At 53.3% G+C, this 18,076-nt stretch overlaps 2 protein-coding genes across 2 annotated transcripts in view; one reads left to right on the forward strand and one right to left on the reverse strand.

The window, feature by feature from the left end:
* Sytl3 (synaptotagmin like 3) overlaps nucleotides 1-7,842 on the forward strand; it is a 75,944-nt gene extending 68,102 nt beyond the window's left edge. The window contains exons 12-16 of the mRNA XM_028860316.2: nucleotides 2,412-2,582; nucleotides 3,995-4,100; nucleotides 4,967-5,072; nucleotides 6,081-6,286; nucleotides 7,535-7,842. Of these exons, the coding sequence (XP_028716149.1) occupies nucleotides 2,412-2,582; nucleotides 3,995-4,100; nucleotides 4,967-5,072; nucleotides 6,081-6,286; nucleotides 7,535-7,644 (699 nt within the window). The 3' untranslated portion in view covers nucleotides 7,645-7,842. The remainder of the gene's footprint in view (nucleotides 1-2,411; nucleotides 2,583-3,994; nucleotides 4,101-4,966; nucleotides 5,073-6,080; nucleotides 6,287-7,534) is intronic.
* Nucleotides 7,843-8,032: 190 nt separating this feature from the next.
* Nucleotides 8,033-18,076, reverse strand: part of Ezr (ezrin) — a 44,144-nt gene continuing 34,100 nt past the window's right edge. The window contains exons 7-13 of the mRNA XM_028860317.2: nucleotides 17,139-17,235; nucleotides 12,476-12,639; nucleotides 12,105-12,235; nucleotides 11,156-11,316; nucleotides 10,697-10,789; nucleotides 9,423-9,674; nucleotides 8,033-9,252 (exon numbers count right to left, since the gene is read on the reverse strand). Of these exons, the coding sequence (XP_028716150.1) occupies nucleotides 9,088-9,252; nucleotides 9,423-9,674; nucleotides 10,697-10,789; nucleotides 11,156-11,316; nucleotides 12,105-12,235; nucleotides 12,476-12,639; nucleotides 17,139-17,235 (1,063 nt within the window). The 3' untranslated portion in view covers nucleotides 8,033-9,087. The remainder of the gene's footprint in view (nucleotides 9,253-9,422; nucleotides 9,675-10,696; nucleotides 10,790-11,155; nucleotides 11,317-12,104; nucleotides 12,236-12,475; nucleotides 12,640-17,138; nucleotides 17,236-18,076) is intronic.

The following is an 18,076-nucleotide window of genomic DNA, read 5'->3' on the forward strand; positions in this document are numbered from 1 at the left end:
GTGACAATGTGTGTGTAACCTCAGTGCTCGGGAAGAGAAACAGGAGGGGCCTGGGGCTGCTTGGTCAGCCGGCCTAGCCGAACAGCTGAGGGATTCTGTCTCAAAGAAAGGAAAGCAACCGAGGAAGACACTTAATATCAATCTCTGGCCTTCATGTGCGCATGCACCTACACAGATAACATACTATAGCACACACCATACACACACACCACGTACACACACGCCCTACACACATACACACCCTACACACAAACATCACACACACCACATACAACATACACCATATAACACACACACTGCATACAGCATACACCACACCAGACACACACACACACACACACACACACACACACATGCCCTACATGCACGCATGACATGCACACACCACATATAGTATACACCACAGACACACAACCATCACATACAGCATACACACACATACACACACACATATACACACATACATACCACACTACACACACCACAAATACATACTGCACACACACACTCCATACACACAAAATTGAGGCTCTAAAATTTGACTGCCAATGTTTTCTGGATAGACTGTTTCTTGGGGCCCCCTGGGCTCTAAGAAGGTTTCTATTCCCTTTGAGACTCTCTGGGAGTCTGAAAGGAACGGAGACAGCAGCAGATTGGGTCCTTGTCTGTTCGTGGTCTCTGAAGCTGTTGTATGTTAGACCCCAAAGTCTACACCAGCCTCAGACCATGGTACAGGCTTTGGAGACACAGCAGAAGACAGTTCTTGTTTGGCACAACAAATTCAGTTAGTGGAGGAGACTAGTCCTGCTCATCAGGTAGGGTGGTCAGCCAGTGAGGACCTAGGAAATGTCCTCAATCCTGAGTGTCCCAGGGAGCCCTACAAGGGGCTACAAAGTGAGCCATTAGGGAATGGCCCTCAGGTGACAGACACTGTGACCCCGCTGCACCATGGCCCTCTCCTTGGAACAGCCTTATTTCTCAGAGGTCAGCAAGTCGGCTTAACCAACCGCTATTGAGAGAGGGGCAGGATAAGTTAGTTGTTTGTTTGACAGAGGGAGACATGGAACAGGGTGCCGGGTGCAGTGCCTGTACCTTTAATCCCAGCACCGGGGAGGCAGAGACAGGCGATCTCTGTGAGTTCGAGGCCAGCCTGGGCTACATAGTGAGTTCCAGGACAGCCAGGGTTACATAGTGAGACCCTGTCTCAAACAGGGATTTGGAAAGCAGAAAACAAAACAAAACAAAACAAAAAATCAGAACCAAGGGCCATGGAATGGAAACATGCATTGCTCAAGAGTGCTTAGACCCACGGCACATGGATCCCAGAGGGAAGAGGAGATGGGCAGGGTGGGGACAGCACCTATTGCCACCACCCCTCTCTGTCTGTGAATGGAGATAGGTCACAGTGTCTCAATCCCTGCTTCCTTTCCATCTTCTCCCTCAAAAGAAAGTGCCGAGAACGAGGAGGATGCAAAATCCAAACAGACGCACAGGTCCCCAGCGGCTGCGTGCATCTGGTTACAGCATGCCACCATGCTGGCGTAGGCCACATGGTGCAAAGGTCAGCAGTGAGAGCTCAGGGCTGGGTACGTGGGTGGCAATGCCACTCAGCGCTGATGGCTTGGAGACTGAGGGGGCCACGCCCACCTTCTAAGTGACTCATAGTATTGACCTCACTTGTACCTGCGGAGGCCAAAGATGCCTGCTACAAGACGGGGCCCAGCAGCTTGCACTTGCTATTCATTATCGAAAAAGTGCAGTGTACAGACTAAAATCTGGCCTCCCAGAGGCTGAGATGGAGTGTTCCGTGTGGCACAACCTTCAGAAGGGCCGTGCGTGCGTCACCTACGTTCCTGATCCCTGTTCCCACATTCCATTCACATGCACTTTCCTATCCTAGGTAAACACTCTGCTGTGGAATCTTGTGCTTTGGATTTATTTATGTTTGTTTGCTTATTTCTTTTACTGTGGTACTGGGGATGGATCCCAGGACGTGAAGGGTGTCAAAAACATCTTTGATTCCCAGCTATGGTCTCACTGCATTAAAAAAGAAAATCACAAGTCTGGTTTTTAGTATTTTGGGGTAACCCTGGCTCGGTGCAGTGTGGTCCTGTGTAAGGGCACAGCCTATGTTGATACAGTTCTTGGTTTGGTTTCCCAGAGTCCTGGGCTAGGTAAGGACTTCCATCTGAAAGAAAGGAGAGGGTGCTGGGCGGGAATAGGGGTGGGAGGGGATGAGCACTGGACTGTGGGAGAGCTCCAGGCACTTCGAGAGCAGGTAACGAGGTCTAGCCTGGCCCATCCTGACTATACCCGGACTCTGGCTGCCGCCGAGTCTCAGGGCTCAGCCTGTGCAGGCCTGGGGTTGGTTCTAGGAGAGCCGGCTGACAGTCTTGTCCTTGCATCTTCAGTATCAGGTCGACCTCCCCCAGCTGGTGACCCGGAGGCTGCAGGTCTCTGTGTGGCACCTGGGCACCCTTGCCCGGAGGGTGTTCCTCGGAGAAGTGATCCTTCCTCTGGCCACGTGGGACTTTGAGGACAGTTCAACACAGAATGCAAGATGGTATCCACTTCGGGCCAAGGTGTGTCTTGGGGAGCAGGGTGTGTATATTTGTCAGTTTTCTGTGGCTGTGATAAAAAACACCATGACCAGAAGCCACTTACAGAGGGTGTGTGTGTGTAGTTTTGGCGTACGGTTCCCGATGGATGGAGTCCGTCATGGCAGGGAGGTACAGCAGCAGGCAGGATGCTTGGAGACTGCTCACACCTTATGGGCCAGCAGGAAGCAAAAAGGGCAAATGATGCGGGGTGAGGTTCTGAACTCTCAAAGCCCATCCACAGTGACACACTTCCTCAAGCAAGGCTCCGGCTCCCCAAACAGCGCCCCCCACTGGGAACCAAGCGTTTAAATTCATGAGCCCGTGGAGTGACATTTTTCATTCCGACTACACAGGGGCCAACCGTGCCCAGTCGCCTTGAACTCACTTCTTTTTCAGAGGATAAACCATCACTGCGGTCCCCCCTCCCCCACACACACACTCGCAGCGTGAAGATGGCTGGGACATCTTTGACTGGCAACCATGAGTATCCCACCCAGCCTCCTTTGGTGAATGGGGTAGCATCAGAATGCCAAGCTAAAGTCACCCCACCTGATGCCAGCTAAGAGTAGCCCAGCACCCCGTCACTGAATGGGGAATGAACGTCCGTCCGCAGGCCTGCCGTGGGGCTCTGGCACCAGGATATTCTGGGGCTGGTACTTGCTTTCTAGACCCAAGTGTCCCTGTCCCAGTTGGCACCGAAGAAGGACCCGTTGGATGCTTCAGTGTAGATGGTAGCTGGCCCAAGCAGGCTTCCAGGAGTCCTGGCTACCCCGAGGGCAGCCTCTCACTTCTGGTGGCGGCAGCCATGACATTCCTCCCTCCCAGCAGACTTTGCCACGCCCTGAGATGGAAGGTCTATCAGATTCAGGATCACCTCTCTGGGCTTTTCAGTCACTTTCTGACAACATCACTCCTGACCAGAGGAGCCACTTGTGAATGGTGTCCCTACAGGGGCTGGACACCCATGGCCTACAGAGCCATCATGTATGGCTTTAGGCGCAGTCTGCAGCCCTCTCTGCCTTCAGTACCCGAAGGAGGCATTGGCATGGAAGAGTAGCTCCAATCCTTACTGACCTAGAGCGAGCCGGTGGCTGGGGATGGATCTTGGTTTTTCCAAGCCCGGGCTTCCCTGGGGTCACGCTGTGCCCAGTGGCTTCTGATGTTCTAAGGCAGTGGACTGCTCCTCCCATGCTGAGGGGCTAAGGATGGCAGGGTGAGTCAGTGCAGACAGAGGACTAATTCACCAGGCACCCCCATTCCATCCCTAAGCCTTGATAGGGTCTGTGGGGATGGGGCAGGGCATTTATGGACTGGGTTGGGACAACCGCACAGCACAGGTCATTTGGAGGTGCCGGGCAAAGATCCTGCTTCTGAGCTCTGCCTCTCACCCTCAGGCTGAGAAACACGAAGATAATATTCCTCAGAATAATGGAGAACTTGCTGTTCGGGCCAAGCTGGTCCTTCCTGCAGGGCCAAGAAAGCTCCAGGAGGCCCGAGAAGGTTAGTGACCTCCAGCCCCGTGAGCATTTGTTTGCGTCCCTGTCCCCAAAGCCCAGAGGGCAGGCAGTTTGAGGTAGGCAAAAGATTTTCCACTGCCCATTGACCCTACACTTTCCAGTCCCTGGAGCTGGTGACTTGAGGGAACATGGGTGACCGGAATAGACGAGGCCTCCTAAAGTCTAGCCTGGACAGTCCCTGGTGGCCCCGTTGAAAAAAAGGGACACTGTGGCAGCATGCATCCAGAGTACAGGAACCAAGGAGGCTTCTAGGGCACTGGGAGCTGGAGGCTGAGAGAGATCAGGGTGGAGCAGGTCCAAGGGCAGATCCTCAAGCTGTTTAACTTAGATAATGCAAGGTACATGGACGGTGAGGGCAGACAAGGACACGGGGGGGGGGGGGAGGTGCTGGGGGAGACTCTCAATGACAAAGGGTAGTTTAGTGACTTTGGCAGGAATAGGAGGACATTCTGATTCCGAGCTCCCAGGGCCGGCAGCCTGCACCTGCCGGAGGTCACCAGGAAGGGCCTCCCCAGAACAGCAGCGAGCGTATATGGCTCCCTTCTCAAAAACCATGAGTTACGATGATCAGCATTCACGGCTTTTCCCCCTGTGGTTTCTCCAGTCCTCTGGCTAACTGCCACCTTCCTGCATTTGACTGCTCCTTCCAGTCCGTCTGCATGCTGGCTGCAGAGGCAGTGTGTGGCCAAAGCCGGTGAAGGTGTGGAGGAACAGCGCCTCTCCCTCCTGCTCTCTTAAGGCCAAGAGGCTGTGGGTCTTCTCTGGAGGCCACCACCTTCTGGCCGTTGATACTGTATCCTAACATATCAGGAAAAACATGTTTAATCCAAGTTCTGACTTTCCTTCCAGGGACAGGAGGTCAGTTATCGCTGAATGGTCAACTTTGTTTGGTTGTGCTGGGAGCCAAGAATTTACCCGTGCGCTCAGATGGTACCTTAAACTCATTTGTTAAGGGGTAGGTATTAGATGTGCTGGTGAGTATATACTGAGCATGGTCCAAAATCTGTAGGAAACACCACAAAGTGTAGACCATTTGAATTCATCTTATTTTAACTTTCCTATGAAAATCTAAAATAGGGCTGGTGAGATGGCTCAGTGAATAAAGGCCCTTGCCAGGTCGGATGACCTGGGTCCGGTCCCCTGAAACCAACCACACAGTGGAAGGAGAACCGGCTTCTGCAAGTTGGTCTGTGTCCAACACATGGGTGGCATGCTCACTTGTTCTTACATGCGTGCACATACAAAGTAATTAGATTAAAAAGAAAATCAAATACAGCCTATTTTTAAGAACCAAGAAGTCCAAGAAACAAGGTTTGGTTATAAGAAGCTTGGCTGGGAATAGCAAATTCTAAACAGAAACCCAGACTCGTCGGTTCTTGATAGACCAGAAATCAATTTTGAAGTTAAATATGACAAAGTTCAGGTAGCAGTTCCCTAGCTCAGCACCTCCTCTTGCATTAAGCATCGAATGGTCACTCTGTACCATTCTTAGTCACTACAGGCATGCCAGTGTCCTCAAGAGAAAACGCTAATAATTAAGGCACGAACCCCAGTTCCTGACACGTGGAAAAAATGGTGGCTCTTCAGGACAGAACCCCTTGCTGCTACTGTGAATGCCCTAGGGCAAGCTAGCCTCCCTAAATGTCTTTTCGGAGAACGGGACAAAATGAAGCCATGTACATACAGAGCCCTGGTTCTTCGGCACTGGTTTTAATGGCGGCATGGCCATGAGGCGATCACATTGAGGGCCACATGCCACAGAATTCCAACTTACCCTACATAGCTGACGTGGGATCTAGCTCGAAAAGGAAATAGGAATGCTAGGGAGAAGGCACACGGGCAGGCCTCAAGATTCTAACCCAGTTCAGCGCGGAATGGGTGCGGCTGACAAACCCACAGGTACCCGTGGGGATGGGGATTGCAGGCTGGGCTGTGGCCTCAAGGTCCCCGTGTCCTTCTTCAGCTGTCTGACTCTGCCAGACCAGCAAAAACTGCGTGTCAAGTCCCCAGTCCTGAAGAAGCAGGCCTGTCCCCAGTGGAAACATTCCTTCGTGTTCAATGGTGTCAGCAGCTCCCAGCTGAGGCAGTCCAGCTTGGAGCTGACCGTCTGGGACCAGGCCATCTTTGGGATGAACGACCGGCTGCTTGGGGGAGCCAGGCTTGGTTCAAGTAAGTCTGTTCACTGTTTGTGGATCTGTGTCTCCCAGAGTTTCCCAGTGAGAACCACAGGCGTATGTCCTTAGTGACTGCCCTACATGAGTACGGATTTCTACAGTGTCAACCATTCAGCTGGCTTTGAAGCTGCCTTGTCCCGTCATAACGGGAGTTCCCAAATCCAGGGTTAACTCTACAACAGAGAGATAATACAGCCAAGTATTTCAGCAATTTAAATCAGATTTGGATCAGCTAGAGAAACAAAAGCTTCAGGGTTCACAACAGGCAAGGGACAGTGTTTACTTTTGTTCTGGTGTCAATCATAAGAGGATTATTTTCTTAAGGAAAATATCTTAACCCAGACAAACATACATCTGGAAAGACGTCACCGAGGGGACAGACAAGGGCACCATTCACTGTGGCTTACCCAGAGGCTGCTGGCATTGTATGGACGGCCTCCTACTGGGAATGGGCAGGTTCTGTATTCTCATCTAGTTCTCAGTAGGGCTCTGACACCGAAGCCCCCCCCCCAGCCACCCCCAGCCATCTCTCCAAGAGACTGCCAGCTAAGAATTACTACACAGGACTTGGAGTTGCATTCCTTAGAATGCACGTTTCAAAGCAAACCCTTCCTCTGAGACATCCTTTCCATGAAAAACCAGGGCCTCCAGACCACCTTCGGCCTCAGAATTAAGTTCCAAGATGCCCACTGGGAAGAAGTGGATGTCTGGAGTCCACCTCCCCCTCTTTAGAGCAGTGGTTCTCAACCTTCCTAATGCTGCAACCCTTTAATATAACCCCCTTATGTTGTGATGGCCCCCAACCATAAAATTATTTTCGTTGGGACTTCAGAACTGTAATTTTGCTACTGTTATGAATTGTAAGTATTTGCGTTTTGTGATGGTCTTAGGTGACCCTTGTGAAAGGGTCATATGGCCCCCCAAGGGTCACAACTCACAGGTTGAGAACCACTGCTTTTGGGCATGGAATCCTAGGCTTTGGGGGCATCCTTCTAATGCCCCAGTACATCCTGTTCTTTTTTTTTTTTGAGCTGAGGATCGAACCCAGGGCCTTGGGCTTGCTAGGCAAGCTCTCTACCACTAAGCTAAATCCCCAACCCAACATCCTGTTCTAATCCCACCGGTGCAGGGGTGGGGTGCCTCTTAGTCTCAAGTTGAGGGAGAGAACAGGCGTCTCCTTAGCTCAAAAGCTAGGGAGGGCAAAGCGGCGTTCTCACCCACCACCCCCACTGTCTCATTGCAGAGGGAGGTGCTGCGGGTGGTACGGACGCGTGTTCACAGTCCAAGCTTCAGTGGCAGAAAGTCCTGTCCAGCCCCAACTTATGGACAGACATGACCCTCGTCCTGCACTGAGGTCGAGGCCCGAGGTGACTGCCGACCCGCAGAGGTCGACGGGATGTGAGATCATCGCAGAATCAGACCCACCAGTCATTGACTGCAGTTGTGGTGTGTGGCCAGACAACAGAACCAAGACTGCTCCCTACCACAGCCAGGGGGAGGTTCCGGACTTGAGTGGGAATGTCCCGAGTTCAATAAACGCTCCACAGCGGCCCACGGCTCCCAGCATTTATTAACAACAGAAGTTCTGAGCTTTGTGTTTCAGAGAAAAAAAAAAAAAAGTGTGGTGAGTGGTGTTTGCCTTGTCTCCTGTGGAAAGCCTCCCGGTGGAGGAGGAGCCTGGGAAGACATCTTTCTGGTTAGTGCGCTGGCATGTCCCGAAAATCCCCCACGCAAGCAGACACAAGGCCTCGGAGAGCTTTTATTGTGCATATGTCTGGTGCTGTAACATCACAACTGAGGAAGACAGGAACTGAAAACAGGTAGGGACAGGCGCTCACAACAGACGGGGCAGCGTCCCTTCAGGGTCCGAGTGTGAATGCTCTCGGCGTGTATTTCTTTAAATGAGAAACTGACAGAAAATTGAAGTGTGCATTCACACGCACAAAAAACCCCCACTAACATTCTGTACAGATACGATTACTGCAGTAGCCAGCTCCCAACTGCCCCACGTCACATCAAGTGTCTCGATGACATGGTTCTTAATATTCTTTTATTCTGTAAAAGGTAACAAAATATACAGAACAAAACTTTCCCTTTTTAAAACTAATGTTACAAACCCATATTATCACTTATATAAATACTATTCTCTATAGCAAATCATTAGGTATATAAGTCCAACAATGTATGCTAACAGTAAGCATGAAAACAGTTTTGTATCGGAGGGTCCTGTACCGTACACTCTGAAGGACCGCCGTACACTCGGCCAGTGGTGTGCAGGAAGGAAATTGTGAGGGGAGCGTGCTTTAGACTCACACTGCAAAATCATTTTCACCCCCACCCCCGCAAGAAAAACACAGAGATGGATCCTTCATAGAAATTAAGAACATAATCGATCTGAGCTCATTTCAAAACTAGAGAAAGTATGGCACCCATGTGTAAGCCACGGTGTGGTCCCTAATGATAATGAACCTGTGTCACACGGGCCAGCCTGAAGTTCCTTAGACTTTAGAGGCATCCGAATCCACTGCAATCAATCCTGCTGCAAACAGGAAGTGACTCAGTAACTGTCATGAAAAATCTGGCCTGTTTGGCACTATGGTGTAAGTGGAAGTAGCCAGGGGGGGTCCACGGGGGCCTGGTGCAGAACAGTGCTGCCCCGTAAACTGCTCTTTAAGGGACAGGAATCTGTCAAGGGGGGTTCTAGACTTAAGAGTACTAAAGAGCCGAGTGTGACACACCCTGCTGTGAGGTGCCCTCCGCCCTTCGGTCGTGGCGTGGCGTGGCGTGGCCGGGCCTTTACATGGCCTCGAACTCGTCGATCCGCTGCTTGGTGTTGCCCTGCCTGATCTGCCGCAGCGTCTTGTACTTGTCCCGACCTTGCCGCATGTTCTCGTTGTGGATGATGTCATTGTGGGTCCTCTTGTTCTCATCCCGGGCCTGGGACAGCTCGTTGCTCAGGGTCTGCAACACGAAGCGAGCGAGCGTCCATTACCTACTGCCTGCCTCCCCTGTGAAGTCACAGTGCTACCGCAGTGACATCGTGGAGTGGCTGGGACGTGAGACCACGGAAGGGGCCGGAGAGAGAAGTGGGGGTGGGGGTGGGGTTCTGAGGAAGGGCTGAGCCCACTCACCAGCAGCTGCCGCTGCACACGCTCGTTCTTCTCGGCCTCAGTGATCCGCTTCTCCTCGTTGCGGTCGTCCAGGATGCCTTCACTGGAGAGCTCAGCGCTGTAGCCCATGGGCTCCGCCCCCTCGTCCTGCAGCCCCTCCTGCACGTGGTAATTCACCGGCTCGTACACTGGCGGCGGCGGGGGTGGGGGGGCCGTCATCACCAGGTGCAGCTCCTCCTTGGTCTTCACCAGGTCGTCCTGGGCTTCTTTGGCCTTTGGGGAGGAGACCGCTGGTCAAATGAGAACTCTTTTTCCCACACACAGCCTGTCTTGTAAGAAGCGGCGTGGTCTGCCAGCAGGGAGCCTAGGGATTCTGCCTCTGCTTGGCTCTCAGCAACAGTGGCGCCACGCGCGTCCACCGGGCACTTCAGAGCACCGTTTCTTCCTGCCTGTCATCCTAGTATCCACTCACTGGCTGTGTTCTCCTGCTGTGGAAGTGTCTGTGCATGCCTCTCACTCTGAGTGGTATTCTCATCCACCTCACCCCCTTCCTCATCTGCCCTACAAATGGCTTTCTTCACCTGCTTGCAACGGGTTGGAGAACATGTAAAGTAGGGATGGGAGAGGCAGGCCCAGGGCAGCCCCAGAAAGGGACTCCTAGAAAGAAGCAGGGCATGTGGAGAGGGACATGGGAACCCAGGTGGAGGGGTCTGGGCCCTCTTTCAGCTACAGCAGATTGACCCTGACTGACACAAGGCAGAAGGCCACACTGACGCCACCCCAATCTGAGGAAGCAGGCTCAGAGGTGAGCCTGGGCTGTCTGTCACGCTGGTCTGGGGACCTCCGAGATTCTTCAGTATACTCCAACTGTCACATCCTGCTTCAAAGCTCTGTGACCCCCATCCCAGGGGGTACCCAAGCAATTAGAATCAAATCTAGTTCCCGATCGATGGGGGGAGGGTGTGTGTGGTGTCTCTGATCATGGCCGAAAGAGCGTGGGAGGTGGGAAACAAAGTGAGGAAAAGGACTGAGTAGGTCTTTGTTCCTTTGCTAATCCGACGCCAGCCTGCTGGTCTACCTCTTCAACAGGGTCAAGGCCATTCCTTGGGGGATTTCTCTCTCATTAACAGAGAAGGCATCTGCAGAGGATTCTGAGCGGGTTCAGAAGCTTGTGATTTGTGACCTGCACCTGAGCTAGGGCCCCCACCACGCCCCCCGCCCCGGGTGCCCCCTGCCACGCCCCCCGCCCACCCCAGTGTCCCCACGGCCATGCAGGTCTCTGGGGTCCGACTCACCCGATGCTGCCACTCCTCGACCTCGTCCTCCTTGCGCCTCCGAGCCTCCTCCAGCAGCGCGATCTTGGCGGTGTACTCTGCCAGCTCTGCCGCCTAGAGGGGAGGGCACCGCAGTTTCTAGAACCCGCCTGGCAGAGTCCATTGGTGACCCAACATTCACCCACGAGAACGAACGGCCTCCCTGGTGACGAGCTCTGCCCCCTCCTCCTTCGTGGTCAGGGGGACTCTTCTCTGTACCTCCCTGTGTGTCTGTGGGGGTCTGGGCACCCACATCCACCTCCCTGACTGAGGACTCAGACAAGTCCGGCCCACCCCTGCTCGCTCCCTGCGGCTGCTGCGGCTGCAGCAGCAGATCTGCTTACAGCCCTAGCTGAAAGCTTTGCAAGGCAGGTGTTGCTTGTCTGACTCCCCAGGAACAGCCTCTCCATAATTGAGCATCTTGAAACCGGGCAATCCTACCAGCTGCTCCTGGCTCTTTATCTGATCCTGAGCCTGTCTCTCCAATTCCTCCTTGGCCCGCAGGGCGGCCACGCGGTCGGCCTCCAGGCGCTCAGCCTCCTCCTGGGCTCGCTTCCTCTCCTCCTCGAGCTGGAGGGCCTTCTCGATCTGCTCGGAGAGCTCTGTGGAGAACACGGAGTCAGAGCTGCTCAGACTCCCAGGCAGGAAATGAGGCTCGGCCTTCCCACCCCGAAGTGAGCTGATGGAGAATGGATGAAAACTGATCCCAGAATCGCAAAGCCCTAGATTGAGTCCTGGGCTTGGAGGCAGGGACATCTCAGGGCTGTTTCCTGCTGTTTCTAAGATAACTTAGTGTGTGGAGACCACCGAGGAGCAGCTGGACAGACACTCCATTCCTGGGCTGGGCCTAACCCTGCTGCACCCTAACGGCACCATATTCCACAGCACACCCTTACCACTCATCACCTGGACACTGACTCGGACACAGAAATGGTCTGCTGGTGTCTGCTCCCCTCTATTCTAAGTGTCCCCAGAGGGCAGGGCTGCTCCTATGACCCTGGAATGTATGGTGGAGCTGTCACAAGCTGGCTATGACAGCTGAGAAGGTGCTAAGTGGATATGGTACGAAGCCTAAAAGGCGTGGAAGCAATGTGTCCCACATCTCTGCCCCTGACTGGAGTTTGACTACAGGTTGACTCTACCTCACTGAACCGTCTCAGGAAAGTAGTGGGAAATGAAATATGACAGGCACAGACATTAATACAGCACAGGACTGCTCTCTGATCTCAGTGACGACATCGTCATCTACTTTGGGGGGGGCGGGGGGGTGTGTGTGTGTGTGTGTTAAACAGACAGCGCTCTTGACCGGGTCCCCTCTTGGCTGTGGGCCAACCCCAGGGTGATTGGGGGGTCGGGGCGGGGGGAGGGGAGGGCAGCCTGAGCTGCTGACCTTTCTCGGCTCTCTTGGTCTTCTGCTCGTAGTCCTGCAGCCGAAGCATCAGCTCCTCCTTCTCCCGCAGCATCTGCTCCTTCTCTCTCTCCACGGTCTCTCTCCTCTTCTTTTCCGTTTCCAACTGTTGTCTGGTAGGTACAGGGAGGAGGCACCAAGGGAGGGTGAGGCAGGCAGACAGACCCGGACGGGCGGACACAGCCGCTGGCCTGCTCCCTCTCTGTTCTCTCGGGAGCCTGTGCCTGGATGGTTTGTGATCAATCGGGTGGGAGAGGTTCCGGGGCGGGCAGTCCCTGCCCAGGCCGGGGGTCCCAGACGCCCCAGACGCCCACAGACGTGGTGACAGTCTCTCAGGCTCTCTGGCCACTCACCGCTCCAGCTGCTTCTGGTGCTTCTCCTCTCGGGCTTGGGCCTTCATCTGCTGCACCTCGATGGTGTCGGGCTTCCTGCGGCGCATGTACAGCTCGTGGTTCCCCATGCAGAGCTGCAGGATCCGCTTGTTGATCCTCAGGCGCGGGGCGTAGAACACAAAGTCCTACGGAGCAGAACAGGGCGGCTGGGTGGGCATCAGCTCCTCCACCAGCCTCCCTTCCCAAGACCCCACTTCACGGAGTTCCTCCTCTAAAAGGTCGAATGCCACAGAGGATGGGGCCAGGCAAAGTTCACTCCCCAGGGGAGTGTGTGTGGTCTGTGTATGTGCATGTGTGTGTGTGTGTGTCCACTTGCATATTTGTGGTCTACGTGTGGTTTGCCTAGCATGGGTGTGTACACACTAAGCCTCTGCCTACGGCGCTCTATCAAGAGGCCTCTCCCGCCCTGAGAGGAAAGGCAGAGCGGCTGGGTGTCACGAGCATGCCGGTGTGCCACGTTCTGGTGTCTGCTGCCCCAGGACCCACAGCCTGTCACCATCCTTCCTTTCCTGGTCCTGCCTGTACACTACACCTTCACTCCTGAGCTTCCTTCCGGTCTCCTGCCGAGCCTGTCACGGCTCACGCACTGGTCACCGCCCTGATCTCCACTGCTCCAGATTCCCGAGCCAGGAATTCGCCCCAGCCTTCCAGTGCCGGCCCTACAATCCACGCGAACTCCTGAGCTGCACTGCCGCGCTGCCTTCAGAAGCATCCTTTCCTTCGGGGTACCACACAGCCTAATCTACCCAACGATCCCAGTCCTGCTCCTGTGTCTGGCGGAGGGGTCCTGCCACCATGCTAGCACGCCACGCACGTCACTCCTAGACACAGCTCCCTCCCAAGAGCAGGGGCTGTCCACTCATCATCTCTCTTCCCAGGACCGAATCAACACTCAGTAGCTATTGGCGTTCAGCAAGTATTTGCTGGGTAACAGCCCATTAATACACACCACCGCAGGGGGGTCCCACAACCCTAAGTGAGTTACTCCATCACGGGAATGAGGGTGACAATATAATGGGAATGTCCCTACGGGACTCGAGTAGAACCTGGGAACAGCAAGCACTGGCTGCCGCGCACAGTGGCCACCCACTGGTGCCGGCTGCTCTATGTTCTTGACATGGAGGCAGCTTCTCAAAGAGGGTGGAGCATGGTGCTTGGAAGTTTTGTCACCGGTGACTACAGAAGTTTAGGGCAATGATGACAGACTCCTTTCCTTCCTAACTGACTAGCCTGGGTGACAGAGGGGAGACATGGTCTATCTGGAAATGCCTCGTGGCTTCCTCCAGCCATCGGGGAGGAAGGTGATGGAAAGACAGCCACCTTAGGGACTGACAGCATGCTGGACCAGCTTCTGTCCCGCCGCCCAAGGGTGGCCTGTTTAGTTCCTCTGTCTCCATGAGGCCACCTGAAACCCTCAACTTCCTGGGTGGGGCTCCCTTCTGGTTTCACAGACTGGTTATTAACTCACTGGGTTTCCCAGGGAGGAGTCCACAGAGCTAAGAGAAACAGGAATTTTTATTACCCACGTATCTCTTATTACACAAGAGAAAACAACCTTGGCTTATGGCTTCAGAGGCACACAGGCCCAGAATGTTCCACTGTGACTCACAAGTACGTGCAAAGAAATGCACTACCTCCCCTTTAGAAGAAGCCAATCACAAAGACTCAAGTGTCAGAACTACAGGTGGACAAGAGACTCCCCGACCCTTGCCTCCAAAAAACAGATCCAGAAACTACCAGAAAACAAATTCAGAGAGTTGGCGGGTGGGTGGGTGAGGGGAGCGAATTTCTCCCATGCTTTTGAAAGAAGCCACTTAGGACTCCAAGTTGAAGATTTCTGAGTTCAAGTCCCCAAAGTGCATCTTGATGGAAAACAGAAGAGACAAGGGGGAGGCCATCTTAGTGATGGGCAGCCCGTGTCCTAAAACAGACATCACCAGGCACAAGAAGGCCGAGGGAAAGGGACCCAAGGCATCCCAAATCCCGTCAGGCAAAAGCGACCAGCCCTGCCACACTCCCAGGAAGCTCCCATGAGGCCACAGTGCAGTCCCAGGACCATCTTGGTCTGTCAGAGGGGCTCCTGAGAAGGCTGCCCCGAGCAACCACGTGAGCAGAGATGGAGCGGCGGCCTGAGAGCTCCCTGCCTTTCCCCGGATGCTACAGGAATGGGAGGGCCTGTTCTGAAGGGAAGGGACTGCCTTGGCCCTTCCTAGGCTGCCTGGACAGGCTGAAAGGGAAGTGAGATCAGAAACCTCCCCTGAGAGTTAAAACGAGGCCCCAAATCGCTGTGAGCTGGCGGGCAAGAAACTCCCTCCTGGCCTGGCGGTCTGGTCCTCTAGAGAGGGTCTGTAAATTCCCAGGGTTCCCTTGGCAAGGCTGCACCGAGGAAGACACCCGACACCTCCTTCACCCTCAGGGTTTCTGCTGTCTTTTATACCAAAGCCTAACCTTGAAAATGTGGCTTTCTGTGCCGAAGGTAAAATACTGAGGCGTGGCTACCCCGCAGCCCTGGTGAGGTAGAAAGTCACCAGGCCACTGCCTCCTCCATCACCCTCAGCTTCCTGAGGGATGCTGCTTCCCCACTTTGGCCTACATCTGAAAGGCCCGCCGCCTATGCCTTCCCTGTCCTCAGCCTGCTTCACTTTCATCTAAGTGGTACTGCTAGACTCACCGTGAGAATCCTACTCTGCCTGGCTTCATGCTTTTCCCATCACAAGGTAGAACGGCGACTATTCACGGCCACAGGTCAATCCCGGAACACCGGGCTCCTGGGGTGCATGCAGCCAGAGATGGCTGGCTGTGTGGGTGTTGAGGGGTGGGGTACAGCTCTGTCGGGAGTCTTCCTTACTCACTCTCCACCTTATATTCTGAGGCAGGGTCTCTCACAGAAGCTCAGCCAGACTGGCTGGCGAATGCACTCCACGGATCCGACTGTGTCCATCTCTCCTTCGCTCAGCCCTGGGGTTACAGATGCCTCCAACTGCACCTGCCATTTAGGTGGGTGCTGGGATCCCAGACTCAGGCCCTCAAGCTTGTACAGCAAACACCTGACTGAGGAAGCCAGCTCCTTACCTCCATTTCTTTAAGTGAAGCTTCCCACAGGGCTGGCCGATAGTGAACATGTCTGCACTAATGCTATCTAATCAACCATGACTGCCTCAGCATCCTTTGGTTTTCCCAAAAGCTAAAAGTACGCCAACATACACGTATACATGGGTGCACACATTCTTCAACAGTCCAGTCCTAAAGTCCTGCTCTTCTGTCGGCGGAACCACACTGAGAAAAGCAATCTACTTCAGAATTTAGAAAGCAATCTACTTTAGCATTGTCTTGCTTTTCTAGCCATGGCACCTCACTGCCCACAAAATATGGGTCTACTGTGACCCTCAGCTGGCAGGGCGACACATTAATGGGAGCTGTTACCATGGAGCCTGAGTCTGTATTACACACAGTTTAATTTTAAAGAACAATGTGGGTGCCTGTGGAGAAGACTCGCAAGCTTACACACAGCAGGAAGCATTCCAATAAAGAAAATACTTTCACAAGCCAAGTCGAGACCTGCTGACTTTACAATTCTGACAGCCTGGCCCATGCGTGGGGAAGGCAGCTGGCAGTAACCTGGGGTGCTCCGAGTCCGCCTGCCGTTCTGGAGCAGCGCTCAGTCCTAAGAGGCTTAACAGACCTCCACAGAGCCCGTGTCTGCCTCTCTAAGCTTCCCACTGGAACTAGAGAACAAAAGACATGGGACCCAACGTCTTTCCCAATCTATAACTGTTGTAAAAAGAGCAAGCTCTAGGGGGAAAAAAATTACAATTAAAAGAATAAAACTAGAAAACAGCATTCTTGACATTTCCACCATACTATAGTTGCGTCTATGTCTTCAATATCCTGAGCTAACATCAGCTAGAAGTTTAAATGCTGATGGAATAAAACCCAAATACAGTTCCACAATACATGATGAGTCCTTAACGCTCTTTATACTCCTCTTCCCACACGGGCAAAGTACCGTGCCTGACTGAACATCATGTGACGGACCAGGGTGACCAGAGGGGAAGGGGGGATACTCAATTGGAAGGAAGAAGTGAGAGGCAGGATGGGAACCCTGGGGACTCACTATGCTCTGAAACACTTGAAACGCTTCTTAATTGGTAAGCCCAAGAAGGTACAGAAGGCCAAATTTTGGTCCTTTGGACTTCAAAGTCTCATTGTGTATGCTCCAACCAGCTACCAAGGAGACGCTGGCATGCGCTGCACCCACAAGTTGGTATCAGGGGTAGGCTGGCTGCCCACACGAACATTGGGCAAGCTGGGTGTGCCACAGCAGAAGTGTGTCATTTTGGGAAATGCTTATTATCGCTTGGTCAAGGTCAATTGACTGAGAACTGTCCTTTCCTCTGTGTGAAGGCTGAGATTACATCATCCAGCTATGGATGGACACATCTGTTCTCCATGACAACCTCCCACTGCGGTGGTCAGTCACGTGGCCCAAAGATCTCTGAGCATCCATTAGAGGGAACTCTGAGAAACACTGCCTTCCCAGGACACAGGGGAGCCTCAGGGTTCCCCTGAACACCCAGCTAGCTGTGAGACTATAAGCAGCGGCCCGGTCTATACTTGAACTTACGGGTGCCTTCTTGTCGATGGGCTTGATGACAAACTTTTTGTCATTGAAAGAGATGTTCCTGATTTCACTCCAAGGGAAGCCGATCTTCGGGGTCAACCTGAGGTTAGAGAAGAAAAGCAGCAGTTGAGTAGATGTCCACACGGGCGTTCTTGGACTGAGAGACCTTATCAAATCTTGCTTTAAAACACAAAGCAAGTCCAAGAAGCATAATAATTTAAAAAAAAAAAAAACAACCCACCACATTTCAACAGCCATTAGCATCCCAGGTCCTGTAACCTTGGAGCAGCTACACCGTCACGGTTCTCAGTTTCAGGAAGCTGTGTTACATCACCCTGGTCGTCTTGTGGTAAATGGCGGTTCTGAATCAGGAATACCCTTTTGTCCTATTCGAGCCTTGCCTGGACCGCACGTCTACCCCACCCAAGCTCTCACACTGCCAGAGCCCTCACTTCCGCTCTGATTAATTTCCTGTCAGCCAACCAACTCTCTCTTCAGATATGTCAACGGTTTTACTCGCTCAAGAGTGGCCTTACAGCTCTCTCAAACTACACTTTCAACACAGGGTTCCGGGCGGCCAACATGCTTCCTTGTCCCGTCCTCCAGGTCCCTTCCTTCCCTCCCTGACCCAAACCAGATCAGGGTTTTATTTAGGTATCATGTTACTTTTATAGCTTTATAAAAGCATGCCTTGCTTTTCCACACGGGCCTTCCTTCTAGAAAAGCCGCTTACTGACGGGCAGGGACGGCCGGATTCCGCACCTCTGGATCTCACCTAGCACATGTATGCTCCCAACCTTGCTGGATGCTGCCCCGAGTCAGTCCAGGGTGGCCCTGAGACTATACGAAAGCCCTACATAATCTCACTACTCGCTATCACTACGTCACTGGCCGAATTTTGGCTTTTCCATCGAGAGATGTCAAGACCCCACTGCTTTGCT

This window comes from Peromyscus leucopus, chromosome 8a (assembly GCF_004664715.2).
Source record: "Peromyscus leucopus breed LL Stock chromosome 8a, UCI_PerLeu_2.1, whole genome shotgun sequence".
Classification (NCBI taxonomy): Eukaryota; Metazoa; Chordata; class Mammalia; order Rodentia; family Cricetidae; genus Peromyscus; species Peromyscus leucopus.